Source organism: Rhinolophus sinicus, linkage group LG06 (assembly GCF_036562045.2).
Source record: "Rhinolophus sinicus isolate RSC01 linkage group LG06, ASM3656204v1, whole genome shotgun sequence".
In the NCBI taxonomy this organism is placed as follows: Eukaryota; Metazoa; Chordata; class Mammalia; order Chiroptera; family Rhinolophidae; genus Rhinolophus; species Rhinolophus sinicus.
The window spans coordinates 62,460,174-62,475,623 of record NC_133756.1 but is presented as its reverse complement, the minus strand read 5'-3'; the positions used below and the strand labels follow the sequence as shown (position 1 = coordinate 62,475,623).

Here is a 15,450-nt window from a genome sequence, read left to right as displayed (position 1 = left end):
CCCTTTTCCTAGAAAAGCTCAGGGTCTGAAATGAAATCGGAAAGGTTTCAATGTGAAGTTTGAAACCCTTCAGATGCATGGTACTGACTCTGCCCTGATTTACTAATGCCGCCAGTGCTGCTAGAAGACCTTTCTGCTGTGTGGTTTACTTGCTATCCTGGGAAAGGTAACTCTCTCAGAACAGAGAGAAGAAGGGAAAAGTGACTCCAGAGCTTGGATAATAGCAAGAAGCGTTTTCTTTTCTTCTTCACCCTGACCCACTAACTCTACTGCCCACGAGGGTAGAGGGACCGGAAATTGGTGTGACACCCAGGCTCAGAGTTGTAATTTTATGCATCCAGGTGCTTCCTAGACTGGGAATACCTTGATAAAATGAAGATAGTGTTTCTTTTCCTCTGTATTTGATTGTCTAACAGACTTTATTTTAATTCTTCCCCATCATTTTCCTCCTCACTTCTTTCTCCCTCCTTCCCTATTTCCTTATTCCTTTCGTGAAGTAATAATTTTTGAAGTAAATGGTGTTTTGAAGTAATGATTTAATATTCACACATGTTCTCTACCCTTCCTACTCTGAGTATGATAGTCTACCAACAGTAATGAGAGCGTTTTAGAAATGTGGTGTTTGGGGCCCGCCCCAAACCTACTGACTCAGGATCTGCATTTTAACCAGATCCCCAGGGCGGGCAACTAAAGTTTGGGAGGCAATTTCTTTACAATACCCTTATCACACCACAGAAAAAAACTCAAGACAAACCTCAAGTTTAAATAAACATACAAGAGGGAAGCAGACAATTAAGCTTCTCGAGATTATTCCAAACTGAAAAGAATAATCAAGCATAGCAGTTAAATTTTAAAATGAGCCAATGATGGCCCTGCTTTGGTGAGAATCCAAGGGTTTTCCCCTCTAGCAGTCTGCAAGGTGAAAACAGGTTACCCAAGACCAGGGCATGCTAGTTAAGGACCCAAAACACAGCCTTAGTATAACGCTCCAGCTCCGGTGTGGAGGGATGGGTGGAAATGATACACATTCACTCTGTGGTGAGGACTAGGGGTGACTGAGGCCACTTCAGTGCAGACAGAGGTCTACAGAGGAGAAGGGTGAACAGAGAAGAGCTATTCTTTGGCACTCTGGAATATACGGGAAAGGGCAGTGGTTGCTAGTAGATGTTTAATAACCATCTGGTGGGGGTGGGGGTGGAGAAAGTCCTGAGTTATAGCATTTATTGATTTTCATGGTGCATATATTCCCACCTTGGCTGATTTCAAACTGAAAATGTGATTGTCACAGAACACGGACTTGGGAAAAGATGCACAGTAGTTCTCCAGTATATGACAGTTCCACCATACAGATACAACAAACATAAATAAACTAAAAAACTTAATAATAGCAAATTGTAATAAAATAATTAGAAGCTGATGAGTTGTATTTGTTACCTTTGTTTTTAATAGGATCAGTTTAATAGTAAGTTTATATAATCTAAATTTTAATAATGGCTGTTTAATGACCAGGTCCAAATATTCCGACAATCAGCTTTCATGAGACACTTATGAGCAGGCCCTAGTCCATCCCTAGAAAAGGACATTTTTCACGACTTTGGACTATAGTCATAGGATGCTTCAAAAGATGCCTGCGTGACACATTTGGATACCACCCCATCCATTCACATGGATGTCCCAGCAAACTTCTGTTTGCAGATTGCCTTAAAAGAGGAGGAAGATAGATGTCTGCTGTGTTTTACTCTTACAATTTATCCTACAAACTTTCATTAAACGTTCCCAAGAGCATTTTATAGGTGTCCTCTGTGTTGGATTATTCTTACTGAGAATTTTCCAATTTCCAGTTGGAACATTTCATGTGACTCATTACACCATGATTCAATACTTTGAGAGATGTTCCCCAAACACCATTTAGCCTTGTTTCGACTCTTTATTCACACATTTTGAATGCTCGTGTTTCAACAATTATAATGCTTTGAGTTCAGTTTTCTCTCATCTTTCCTCTTCAATTTTAGTATAAGGAAAATTGACAGGCAACATCATCCAAGCAGTAAGGAGGGAGGATGAAATGAGTTTAAATGCTATAAAGTAAATAATCAGCTTCTTATAAGCAGAGCTGACCATTCATTTCCTTAAAAAGATCCAACAGTTTTACATTTCCAAGAATCCTTACTAATATTTTCCTGGTGTATGGAGAAGTGGAGGGACTGAGTCAGGCCATCTGGTTTCTCATCCCAGGTCCCTCGTTAACTAGTACGCTCCTCGCCCCGCCCCTTCCCCTTATTCATTTAAGTCACTCAGTCTCTCTGAGCCTGTTTGTAGCCAGTCAAAGAAGGGGGTTAGTGGAGAGACTCTGTTCACTAAGTCTCCCGATCAGAAATTCACTGACCATCTTGTAAGGACCCACATCAGAGTTTCTTTCTGTACAGAGGACCCACGCTCCAGCTGTGGTCACCACCTAATTTTATACAAGAAAAATAAAGTGAATCAAGCCTGTTCAAAAATAATAATAATAAAATAAAAATAAAATAAAATCCCTTTCAGATTTGTTTTTTAATTCTCGAAACTAAAAGTGAATTGAAAATAGAATAAAAAGAAAAAAAAAAAAAACTCCAGGAAAGAATAACTTGATGCTCATTTGAGCAGTCTGCATGGTCTGCCTTTTTTTATGGATTACACCGTTTTAATTTAATTCTCTGAGAGAAATATGCATATCCATGCACTTTCCTAACAGCTCATAAAATGCATCTTCCATAAAAATGATTTTCATGACCCATTTCTCTGCTGTTGAGCTATTTATAATACTAAGTGTCTGGATTTCTGTTTGTGTGACTGTCCTCTCCCGAGGCAACCTTGTGCCACTGTTGTGTGGTGCTGTCCGGGCCGCTTCCACTGTCCACCTGCCCCCAAGAGCTGCTTCCGCCCACTGGACTCCTAGGTCGCCTTCCTCACAGTCGCCTTCACAGTTCCCACAGAGTCTGAGGCACAAAAGCCAGGAACTGGAGTGCGCGGCCCAGGCACCGGGGGTGGGGGCGTGTTCCAGGGTGCTTTAGAATGGAAAAAATAAGAGCTCCCTGCAGGATGCTTACGACTACGGGACTTGAACTTGGCCAGCAGCGGGCCGTCCCTTCACTTCGCTCTGTAGAGGGCTGCATTTCGCATCCCCGTTGTGATTTATACGCGTCGGATCTTCTAGTCTTCCGTTGCAAAAGCCGCAGAGCCGCCTGGTTCCCAGGTTCGCGTGATTAAGTTTATTATGGCAACAGTTCCCGGCAACTGCCCAGGTGCCAAGCGTTTACTGCCGAGCCTTTAACTGCGAGAGGTGGGAGAGGCGGCGGCGCTGTGGCGCGGGGATCCGGGGGCAGGGCGCCGAGTGCAGGGTTGCAGGGGCGCTTCAGGGAGCGCGCGGGGGGCAGACCGCCGAGTCCAGCCGGAGGAGCGCGCGGTGCTCAGCATGGGCTGCGGACCTTCCCAGCCTGATGGGGAGCAGAAATGTGTCCGCGCGCCCAGGAAGGGCTGGGAAGAGGGATTCAAGGTAAAACAAACAAATCAGGCACAATGCCCTTGCCACGCTTGCTGGAAGGTGGAGTCGGCTGGAGCCGGGACTGCTGGGGCTCACAGTCGACGGGCAGTGGGGTGGGCGGGTTGGTAGCAACTTTATTCAGCCAGTGTTTACTGTCTTAACCGGGATTCCTGCTGCTACGTATAGGACTTGCCTTGAGAATCTTTTGTTTCAAAAGCTAGTAAAGGTGGTCACGCCCCAGGGTAGAGGTAGGAATAACCCGGGATGAGTGGTGCATTCTGGACAGAGCTGGGGTGGGCGGTAATTCTCAGGGGCAGGTGGGAGTACCTGGGAGCTGCCATATATTATTGTCTTCCGGAAAGTAAGCCCTTTGGGAATTACTTCGAGCTGGAAGAGAGCTTAGAAGCCATCTGGCTGAGTCCTCTCGCTTCCCACATGAGGACCCTGATGCCCAGAGAGGGGGACGATTTGCCCAAGGCTGCACAGCTTGTTTGGAGAGCTGGAGATAGAATCTAATCGTCAAGAGTCTCATTGCAATACTCTTTCCACCCTCCTTCAAGATTAAACCCCCCTTAATTCTTTTGGAGGCATGAAGGGGGATGTTTTCCATGGTGGGACATGGAGGGATGGATTGGTCCAGGCAGAAATGAGATCCCTGGTTTCTTCCCATCCTCATCACCATCAAGATTCCACAAATAGAATTAGGAAACCGCAAGGGTCTCTTCCAGAGGATTAGTCAAAGATAATGTTACTGTGTAATTTATCATCAAAAGCAGGATACTTTTAAGAGTGAAAGAGAACTCTATTAGTCAATTTGCCCAGACAATCTGATTTAGGCCCATACTGTCTGCCATGGACCAGGAATTATGGTCACCCCTTCTAAAGTGCATTTTTGGAATTCTGGTTTAAAGAGCACACACTTTCTCTCAGCAGGCAGTGTCTCTCAGCAAGACACTATTTAGTGCCAGTGACAATACCTCCTCTGTGTGAGGCACATCTGCTGGGCCCTTGGACTCAAAAACCAAGTCTGGGTCTAGTAAAAGCTGAGACTCAGTCTTAGTACCTGCTGCCCTGGGGGCAGGCCAGCAGAAAAGATCTGCTTTCCATCCTAACTGCCACTGTCTTAGTTTATGGCTCTATTCCCTCTTCCTGGGTCTTTCTGCCTCTCCTGTCAGCAGGCTAACCAGTCTGTCTTCCACACTGCCACCTATCTGCCTAAGAAAAACATCCTTGCAGTGTGCAAAACCATTGACATTTGGTCCCACCAATCTCTCTAATGTCACCTTCTCCTTTCCAATTCCTCTCACTCATGGACTCTCAGGTCCAAGAACTTGAAGTGTTCACTTCTTCCAGGCTTCATCACACTGCATGTCTTTCCCCATTCCATTCCTGCTTCCTGGAATGCCCTTTCCTGGCCCCATTCCCAGTTTGCCTGATGCCCTCCTATTTATCCTCTGTTTATCCTCAGTGACACTCCCTTATCACGTGGTAAATGTTTGCTTAACGCTTCTTTTCCCTCTTAGATTCATGGGCTTCTTGGGAACAATTTGGTCATCTTAGTTATTACTCATTATTGCTTGGAATATAACCCTACATAAGGGAATACTTTCTTCTCTCTTTTTAAAAAAAAGAAAAGAAAGAAAAAGAAAAAAAAAAGAAAAAGTATTAATGTAATTTAAAGTATTAATCCACTGTGCTTTTCCTTTTTTGTACAAATATCTTTTATTTTATTTTTTAAATTTTACTGGTATGGTTACATATAAGAGTTCAATAGGAGAATTTTTCACATTTGTATTTCTTCTCTGGCCATTGTCATTTGTTCCATTTCATGGTTACTACTGAAAATAGTTATGTTGTATAGAGCTGGAGAGCATGCTAAAAAGCGAGCTCTCTGAATGTCACATATACTAGGTCTGTCTGAGCCAAGCCTCCCCAAGGCCAGGGAGGGTTTCTGTTTTTTTCCTGAATTTCCTGCATGAGACAGTCATTGCCTCTCACTTGGATTTTTGAATAATCTCCAAACTGGTCTCCCTGGATCCTTCCTCCATTACCCACCGCCATCTGCCGTTCAATGCCAACCGACTACATGACTTCCAGAGTAATCATTCTAAAATAAAATCTGGTTATGTTGTGTTCTGCTGAAAAAAGGTTGCCAGCCAATTAAGTTGGTACAGAAACTAGTGATCAAGAATGTGCTGTGACCTAGGTTGGATTTCTGGATCTACTTCTTGTTAGTTGTATGACTTTGGTCGAGTTATTTAACCTCTCTGTGCCTTAGTTTCCTTATCTGTAAAGTGAGGCTAATTAATAATAGTGATTTTATAGAGTTATTGTGAGAAATAAATGAATTCAATTCATGTAAAGTGCTCATACCAATGCCTGGCACAAAATAAGTGCTTAATATTAGTTATTACTTAATATTATTGTTGTTGTTATTGTTATTTATGTAAGATCAAATCCTAAATCCTTAGCATTCTGTCCTAGCCATCCTCAAGCTGACTCCTGTCAAATTCTCCAGTTTCATCTCTCCCACAATCATATTCTAGTCACACCTTACTACTCATTTTTTCCCCAAACTCATTCTGTTTCTGCCTCCATGCCTTTGTACCCACTGTTTCCCCTCCTTTCAGACTTTTCCTTCTCCATGTTCTTGGGCCACATGTGCAAATATGCCTGTCTTTCAAGTAGACTCAAGACTGTTCTTCTCTACTTCCCCTGTCACCATGCAGGCAGAGTTGACCTTATGCTTTCTCCTATCCCATTTCAAAACATTTTATTGTATGTGCTTGTTTCTGTGTTTACCTCCTATCCTGAGCTATTACCTTCTTGAAGACAGGACCTTATCTCTGTGTCTCTAGTGCTTATTACAGTGACTGATGCAGACCAGGCACTAATGAATATTTTTTGAGTGACTGCATGTCCCGCTCTGTTCCTCCCATTCCTTCGTGTCTGCCTATCTCCTAATAGCATAACTAGACTAGTGGCAATCAGCAAGGAGGAAATTCCACGTTAACCTGAAAATAGACTGAGAGTCAATTCACGAATATACCTCTCTTTCCTCACCCCAACCACTTGACTTTAGAAACTGATCTGGGAAAGATATGATTATTAATTAAACACTCTCTAGCTATCAGAACAATACTGTTTCTCTACCTTCATAAATTCATAGGGCTGAGAGTTCAGTAGCTCAGCAGTGTCTTTAAAATAAGATGAACATGTTTGCTTGTATGAAATATTTATTATGTTTCTTGGTGGCACAACTGTCTGCAGACTTTCTCTTCCCTTCACCTTAGTTAAGAGTGGCAAGAAGTCACTGCAATAAAAGAATACATAAAAAGAAACAATGGGAAACTTTTTTCATTAGGGAAAACTTCCGTATGATTAACTCAAAGTTTTTTGCTTGTTATAAAAGGGGGCAGGCTATATTGGAATAGATGAGCTCCAAGGATCCTCCACAATTTCCCCCTAATATTTGACAAGAAAAATTATTGCCTATTGTCCATTAAAGGGACTAAATACTTCTTAAAGTCCAATTTCTTAGAAGAGCATATTTCTGACTGTTTTCTTGGAGGATCACTCTTTATTACTTCATTTATTAAAGTAAACTAGAAAAAAATTAAATTTTGAATAACAAATTCTTCCTATATGTCTATGGACAAATACATTTATAAAACATATCTGCCAATAATTTGATTTAAGAAGGTTTAAGCTCCAGGGAGCGTTGATGAATGACTCTCTCCAAGCTGTTTGGAAATTTTGTTTCCCAAAATTTTAGAACACATAGAATGCTTCCAGACCAAGACAAACCAACCAAGCCAAACCCTGTCTATAGTTAAAATCAATACCTTTTTTTTTTAATGCTGATGATTCCTATGCATAGCTGTTAGCTTGGAATTCACAGCTTTTCGATTTTGTCTAGAACTGGTAACGTTTTATCACCAAGACAATGAAGTCTAAAATAAAATTGATTCAAAATGTAGAAACACGTTGAATCTGTGCTTCTGCTACAACTTCACCTCAAGAAGAAAAAAAAAAAAAGTCCACCCACCTCTCCACCCCTCCGCCAGTGCCATTGCAGATAGACTTCTTAATGGTATGAAAATATAAACTCTACATGCACAGACGGAACTGGGAAACTGTTTTGACATACCCCTGAAATGCATGGATCTAATTAATTTGTAAATATCTCTGGTCTTTGAACTATGTTTATTCCTGAGTCTAGATTATGCAATTGGGTTACGATTTCCAGAATGTGTTGCATGTAGATAAGATATTTAAAAGGCATTCTTAGTTTTCAAAAGAGAAAAACCTTACATTTCTGTTCTGGAAACCGAAGGCTGTTATATGTTATTTTATGCTGCAAAATTGTGTTTCGTCTGCTACAATTTAAGTTTTGGTCACTAACAGAGCTTGAAGGCAGGTTGTATCTACATAAGCACAAGTGAGTAAAGCTCTGTGGTAAGGAAGACGATTAGTCACTTTGATGAAGCAATTGGGAGGTCACTCAGGGCTGTGGCATTTAAATCTATTCAGACTTGTAGTTGATAGAACACGTTTGTGAAAAGACACCTTTCACACTGAACATATTCAAATTTGCTCTTAACGCCAATGTGGGCATTTCATTTATTGTTTCTATTGTTGTTAAATCAGTAAAATTATTCCCTGTGTGTTAGTGCTTCACTGGGTTCATAAAAAGATAGATCTGCGAAATAAAATGAACTTGTGAAAATATCTGTCTGTCACTGCAGCTATTGGTTTTCACTGGTTTATTTTGAAAAAAGGGAAAGAATGCCCAACATGATTTTTAACTTCAATATGAACTGTGAGCCCCTGAAAGATAGCATCTAACAGGCTCTCTTTTTTCCCTTTGTTATGTGTAACAACAGCAACAATAACAAAACAAAACATACACGTTACCTGTAACAAAGGAAAAGGAGACCCTGTCTGATATAATGATTAGCATTACATAATAATATAATAACATATGTTATCTGTCGGCTTACTCTACAGGGACTGCTCAGCAGTAACTGTGTCTATCAAGAAAGACAGATGGAGAGAGAAAGAGAAAAGCACATAGTTGCTCTCAGGCTTTCTCCTTGTGCCGATTCATATTTCAGATCCGTTGAGTTTTTGTTTGCATACTTTGTTTGTTCAGTTGGTTGATTTTTCCTATTTTTCCGTGTAGTCCTGAGCCACAGAACTAATTAATCCTCAACACAATAAACTACTGATGTTGGTTTAGCTGGAGTGATCATGTTACGTAAACACAGCGGTAAGGATTTATGTGAGTCTCCCTGCGATCATGTGAGAATCCCTCATTATACTAGGAGAACCTGAGGGTGATGGGGGCCACCATAAGTTAGCTATTGTGATTTCTACTCAGGCTCTGAGGGACTTCAAACATTGGAGTGCTTCCAGAAAGTGGTCAAATGTCCTTAGGATTTTAAAATTTGTCTGATTTTTACTGTAAAAATAATCAAGAGGTTCATGGCAGTCTCCTAATTTTTTATCTGGTTTTCATAAAGGGAATGTTTTCTGTCTAGTTCCTAGAGTCCTAATTTAGAGCCAGAATGGAACTTTCTCCTTCAAACTGAAGCTCTGCGAGGTCTGTTACCTACTTCTCTAATATTTCTGGGTCCACCTCTTACCCCCGTTTTCACTGCCACTGTCCTAGTTCATGTTTAATCAAATCTCACCTGGACAATAATACCTGCCCTGTTCTGTCCCTTCCTTCCTTCAGTTCTTGCCATTGCACTACCTCAAGAGTGAGCTTTCTAAAGTTCACACCTGATCATTTTATTTTACTCCCATGTATGAAAGTCCTACACAGGATTTCTGTTGCATTCAAAATAAAAGCAAACACCTTTTCTTGTCACGTCCCTTCCCTGCCTCAGCACCTACCACTTTCTACCTCAGTCTGTTTCTAATACACTGAAATAACTCAAGTTCATGGACACACAATATTGTTTCACTTGTGTGTGCTTTCTTTTCTCTCTAGAATGACCTTTCCTCCTTGCTTACTGGGAACTCACTCATCAAGACCCAATTCAAGCATCTTCTCCTCCTTAACACCTTTCGCTACACCCAACAAGATACAGTCTTGTATCAGTAAAAGAGGACTGTGCTGCAAAGGGTGGGTGTCAGAGGGCAGTATCCTGAGGCCCTTCAAAGAGCAAGGAGAAGAAGAGCTCCCCTTGAACCAAAAATGTAAAATCAATAGACAGAAGAATAGCCAGAATACAGTATTCTGTAGAAGATGCTTATGTTTGCATTTCTTCTGGGGACACTGAAGAGACTTCCTTTGGTATGTGTGTGTTAGATAGAGAAAAGATTGGCTAATAACATCTACTAGAAGATTCCATTGACCGAGAAGTGGGAAAGTTGCAAACCAAGCAATGAAAGAAGAGCCAGCCCTGGGAGAGAGAGAAACATGGTAGTTAGAGGAGATAGGAGAATAGTTTTCCTGAACATGTTAATATTTAAAATATACTTCTTCTCGAAATAAATGCCAGTTCTTTAACTCAAATTTAGTTTTATGAATAACTCAATGCATTTTTTCTTATTTTTCTTCTTTTGCTATAGAACTATGAAACATTTGGCATGGACCAGCACTTTGGAGTTAGTGGTTACTAAATCACGTACAGCCCCTTTTTACACTGTTTTGACCTATTTACAAGCAGTAGAACTGTGGTGTGGAGGGCATGACATCCTTAAAAGGAGAAGTGGGACTGTAAGTCAGCACAGGATTTGTGGAGAGCCCTCTGGAAATACAAATTAATATAAAATGTGCATGTCCAGCATATCCGCATCTAGGAATTCATCCTCAAGGGGTGATTGGATGAATTCAGACTGACATATATGCACAGATATTATGCCAGCATTGTTTATTCTATTGACGAGTTAGAAATAACCTAGATGTCCTTCAGTAGCATTTGGTTAAATAAATTGTGGTTTAGTTACATAAGGTCCTACAGTGCAATCATCAAATAAATGACCACTCTCCGTGATTAAATATTGATTTTTATGAGTCTGATTACTTTTCTCATCCTCAAAAACAATGAAGACAGTTTCATCTAAAAAATGTTTTTTACATAGCAGTAGCTTTACTTTTCACATTTGGTGATTATGAACTTGCTCATTTTGGTATCTGTCAGAATGCTCAGCATAATAGCTTGTACCTGATTATTCATATTAGATATTACAGTTGACCCTTGAACAGCACAGTGGGTTATAGGTACCAACACCCCTGCAGTTAAAAATCCACATGTAACTTTTGACTCCCCCAAACTTAATTATAGTTATCCCTTAGTATCATGGGGGATTGGTTCCAGCACCCCATACCACACTCCCTGCAGATACTGAATCAGAGGATGCGTGAGTCCCTTATATAAAATGGTACAGAACAATACACACAGTCAGCCCTTGGCATCTGGAGATTCCCCAACTGCAGATGGGAAATCTGTGATTGGTTGAATTCTTGGATATAAAACCTGTGGATACAGAGAGCAGACGGTATTTATCAAACAAACAAACAAACAAACAAACAAACAAACAAAACAACAATTTTATGTATAAGTGGATCCATGCAGTTCAAACCCATGTTGTTCCAAGGTCAACTGTATATAAGTTTTCTATTGCTGCTATAACAAATTAACATAAATTTAGTGGTTTAAAACAATACAATTTTGTTCTCTTGCAGTACTGGAGGTCAGAAGTACAAAATCAGGTCCACCTGGTTAGAGTCAAGATGTCAGCAGTGCTGGTTCATTTCAGAGGCTCTGAGGAGGGAATCCTTTTCCTGGCCTTTTCCAGCTTCTAGAGCTGCATTCCTCACATTTCTTGACTAGTGGCCCATTCCACATCTTCACTGCCAGAACATAGCATCTTCCAATGTGTCTCTGCTTCCATTGTCACATCACCTTCTCCTCCTTGGAGGTCAGATCTCCCTCTGCCCCCTCTTACAGGGACACTTGTGATTATGTTCGGCCCACCTGGACAATCCAGGATAATCTTGCCATTGCAAGGTCTTTAACTTAATCACACCTGCCAAGTCTCTCTTGCCAGATAAGGTAACATCTACAGGTCCCTGGGTACTACTCAGCCTACCACAGATACTACTTGGCTAAATCTTCACAAAGCAGATGTTGCAACATTATTTTAATTTTCCAAGAAACCATTTTCTAAGAAATCTTGACTCTCACGAAGAAGTCCTTCCCTCTTCACAGGCGGATGTCGGTGTGACTCATTCTGGGGAGGATTGCAGACTGCAGACTGAAACTGCCCTGATCAAGAACAGTGTGGGAAGCCCTGAAGGCCTGGAAAAACAAGTCCAGTTGGAAAGCTTACCTGGAATCATTCCAGAAAGTTCCCCATCTCCTAACAGAAGAAATGGAAGAATAGATTCAGGTAAAAACCCCCATCCATGTTGATCTCCATAAAATACTGTTCCTCTAAATATGTTTCATAATGTGTGTTTGGTGACTTATCGCTTTGTAGGCCAGGGAGTACTACAGACAGCAAGGTCCCTATCTCTAAGACATTAGAATTTAGCCTTAGACTTCATTATGTGAGTAAATAATGCTAACCATTAATCTTGTTGATGAAGTAATTAAACCATCTTTTCTTTTTCCCCGTAACTAAGAGCCTTATTCATGGTTGGGAATAGGAGTTGCATAAGCTTTGGTTAAATTCCTTTAAACTTTCACTATGTTAACATTTTTCCAAAGGAAATTTCTGCATTTGAAAAAATAAGTAAAACTGGCATTCAACTGTGTCCCCTTTCTCTCCCCATCCAAAGTATCAGCAAATATACAATGAAAGAATCTTTAAAAAACACAAAAGAAGTAATTATGACCTAGTGTGCCCTTTGAAACTATTTGTTTCTAAATATTTTTCTTGTGGTGTGATTTTGCTTTACTTGAGCAACCCCCTGGGGTTGATGTAAGAGCCCTTATTTATATTTTATCAGCCTTTGAAACAAATTGAACTTAACAGAACTTAAGGAAATGTACTCTGTTTCATTTGGGGGAAAGACTTTCATTTCATTCTTCATCACTGTAGATTCTTCCCTAGGTACAAGTTAGAATTAGAAAATAGGTTATATTTGAGATTCTTTTCCTTGGACTTTGGTGCACACTCAGGTTATCACAAATTTCATATTCGCCCTCATGCTTCTGATCTGGTGTAGACACGACTGAGAATGAGGTATGAGGCAGGGGATGAAGCACAGGGGTGGCCCCTCCCTCTCGCCGTGTGTTGGGTCAGCATGTATATATTTTTCTCTGATAATTCTGTTGGTAGGAATCCCTCCTAGACCGCAAAACGTACTGAACCTGTGGTGTTAACAGACTACAGCTTTTGGGGTGGACAGGGACCTGCGTGTGCCCTGTCAGCCCTACACTGTTGAAAGCTGTATGGAGAGGGCCACAGGTAAGCAGGAGAGTGCTAGAAGACACCAGCTTGGGGAGGGAGTGAACCACCAAAGCAGATGTTCCAAAATGTAGAGGAAATTAATTTTCAAGAAAGATCTTACCACAGAATGAGTAATATCTAGTGCCCTGACCTTTGTGTGTTTACTCTGGCCAGTTTCCCCTGTCTCCTTTCTGCATCCCTGCTCTTCACATCTACAGAGTATATTTGTTAAAATTCTCAAGTTTTGCACTAACATTTTCCAAGTATTTCTTTTTGAAAAAAAATCTTATTTTGAATAATATCAGATTGAAAAAAATTTGCAAAAATTAATACCTACTTTCTTTCATCCACATTCCCCAAATGTTAACAATGTACCACATTTGTATTTTCATAGCACCCCCCCCATCCATCCCTTCTCCCCTTATCGTATGCAAGTATATTTTTTCTGAGAGTAATGATACTTTACTCCTAAATTCACCAATATGTATTTCCTAAAAACAAGGATATTCTTCACAAAATCTCAATACAGGGATCTGAATTAGGAAATTACCTTGATGTACTACTATGTTCTCGTCTATAGACCATATTCAAATTTGTCAATTGTCTAACAAATGGCTTTGATAGATAAATTTCTGGTTCAAGAGCTAATCTAGAATCACATGTTTAATTTAGTTGTCATGTGGTTTTTAATCTCCTTTAACCTGGAACAATCCCTTGGTTTTTCTGTGTCTTTTATAACCTTCATATATTTGGAAATGTAGGCCATGTTTTTGTAGAACATTCTTTAGTTTGGGTTTGTCTGATATTTCCTCATGATTAGGACCACGCTATGCATTTTCAGTAAGAATACCAAAAATTGTATTGTATTTTGCTTAGTACATCAAATCAATATGTACAGGATATCTATATTTGATTTTTATTGTGGGTTTTTTGGCCTTGCAAAATTTTTTTTAATGTACTAAAATTTGTCAATCTTTTCTTTTAGTCAATTTGGATTTTGAGTCAGTTAGACAGTCTTTCCCTACATCAAAATTACAGATGAATTCACTCACGTTTTCTTGTATGACTTCACTTTTTGTACTTACGCCTACGAAGATTTTCTAGTGGCATGAGAAAATGCTAATGTAAATGTTTTACTACATAAGAAACAAAACTGTATGTAGTATGATGGCATATTTCAGAAAATAAAATTTTGCATATTAACAATGGTGGTCTCTGAATTATAAGAGAATGGTCATTTTTATTTTTTTGATTCTTTTCTGAATTTTTCAAGTTTATGATATATCACTTTTATAATCAGAAAGAAGAACAATGTTATTTTAAAACATTTCCCCAATATTCTTCAATGTCCCAAGAAATCATGAAAATTAGTCAAAATGACTGGCATAGTCCAGGGATTTTTGTATAGGTTAGCTACTGTAAATGTCAGGCCAAATACTTAAGTGGACTCAGAAAAGATTGGATCGAAATAGCTAAAATAATTGTATTGTGTTAGTGACAGAAGTCCACAATCACATTCATTTTAGAAACATCCTGAGAAAGAAGTGGTCCATGACCAATGGGAACCATTTACATGACTTGTTTGGGAAGAGCAGAGTGAGGTGGTGAAGTCAAACAGACTTGGATTTATTATTTATTTTTCTTATAGCTTTTTTTTTTTAAAGATTTTATTGGGGAAGGGGAACAGAACTTTATTGGGGAAAAATGTGTACTTCCAGGATTTTTTTTCCTAGTCAAGTTGTTGTCCTTTCAATCTTAGTTGTGGAGGGCGCAGCTCACCTACAGGTCCAGGTGCCATTGCTAGTTGCAGGGGGCGCAGCCCACCATCCCTTGCGGGAGTCGAACCGGCAGCCTCGTGGTTGAGAGCCCACTGGCCCATGTGGGAATCGAACAGGCAGCCTTTGGAGTTAGGAGCATGGAGCTCTAACTGCCTGAGCCACCGGGCTGGCCCAGACTTGGATTTAAAGCTTAATTAATTTACTTACTACTCGTCACCTTGAGCAAGTTAATTAGCCTCTCTCATATCAGTTTATTTATTTATAAAATAGGGATAATAATACCTCTCTTACAGAGTTTGATTTAGATGTTATAAAATATGAAAAGTACTTAATAGAGACCCACGTTAGAAATTTTCATAAAAAGACTTCATCTACTAGATGGAATGGACTTGGTTACTATCAGGACTTCCTGATGATTACAAAATAGAAGTCTCATTTCTGAAGACTCCCCATTGTACCTTTACTTTATAATGTGAAGTTGTAAAAACAGATGTTTGCTTATTTGCTTATATAATTGGGTGATTTGTAATGGGGGTTCTCTCTTATTAGTGCCATTTATAAAGGCTCCCCTATAAACTGTTACAATGCCATTTTTAGAATCACTAATAAAAATTTAGCTGATATCACAACTCCAATTCCGTTTTGGTTTAAAGACTCTTTTCAAAAAGGCATCCTTTTACTTATGTAGATTTAGCAGATGGTGTAATTGTAAACTTAAGGTTGCAGAACTAGAAGTCTCTT

General features: G+C 39.9%; 1 protein-coding gene across 1 annotated transcript in view; it reads left to right on the top strand.

Annotated features, from left to right (window-relative positions):
* The first annotated feature begins 3,343 nt into the window (after nucleotides 1–3,343).
* The window catches only part of STMND1 (stathmin domain containing 1), a 28,788-nt gene continuing 16,681 nt past the window's right edge, over nucleotides 3,344–15,450 (top strand). The window contains exons 1-2 of the mRNA XM_019742958.2: nucleotides 3,344–3,532; nucleotides 11,746–11,926. Of these exons, the coding sequence (XP_019598517.2) occupies nucleotides 3,452–3,532; nucleotides 11,746–11,926 (262 nt within the window). The 5' untranslated portion in view covers nucleotides 3,344–3,451. The remainder of the gene's footprint in view (nucleotides 3,533–11,745; nucleotides 11,927–15,450) is intronic.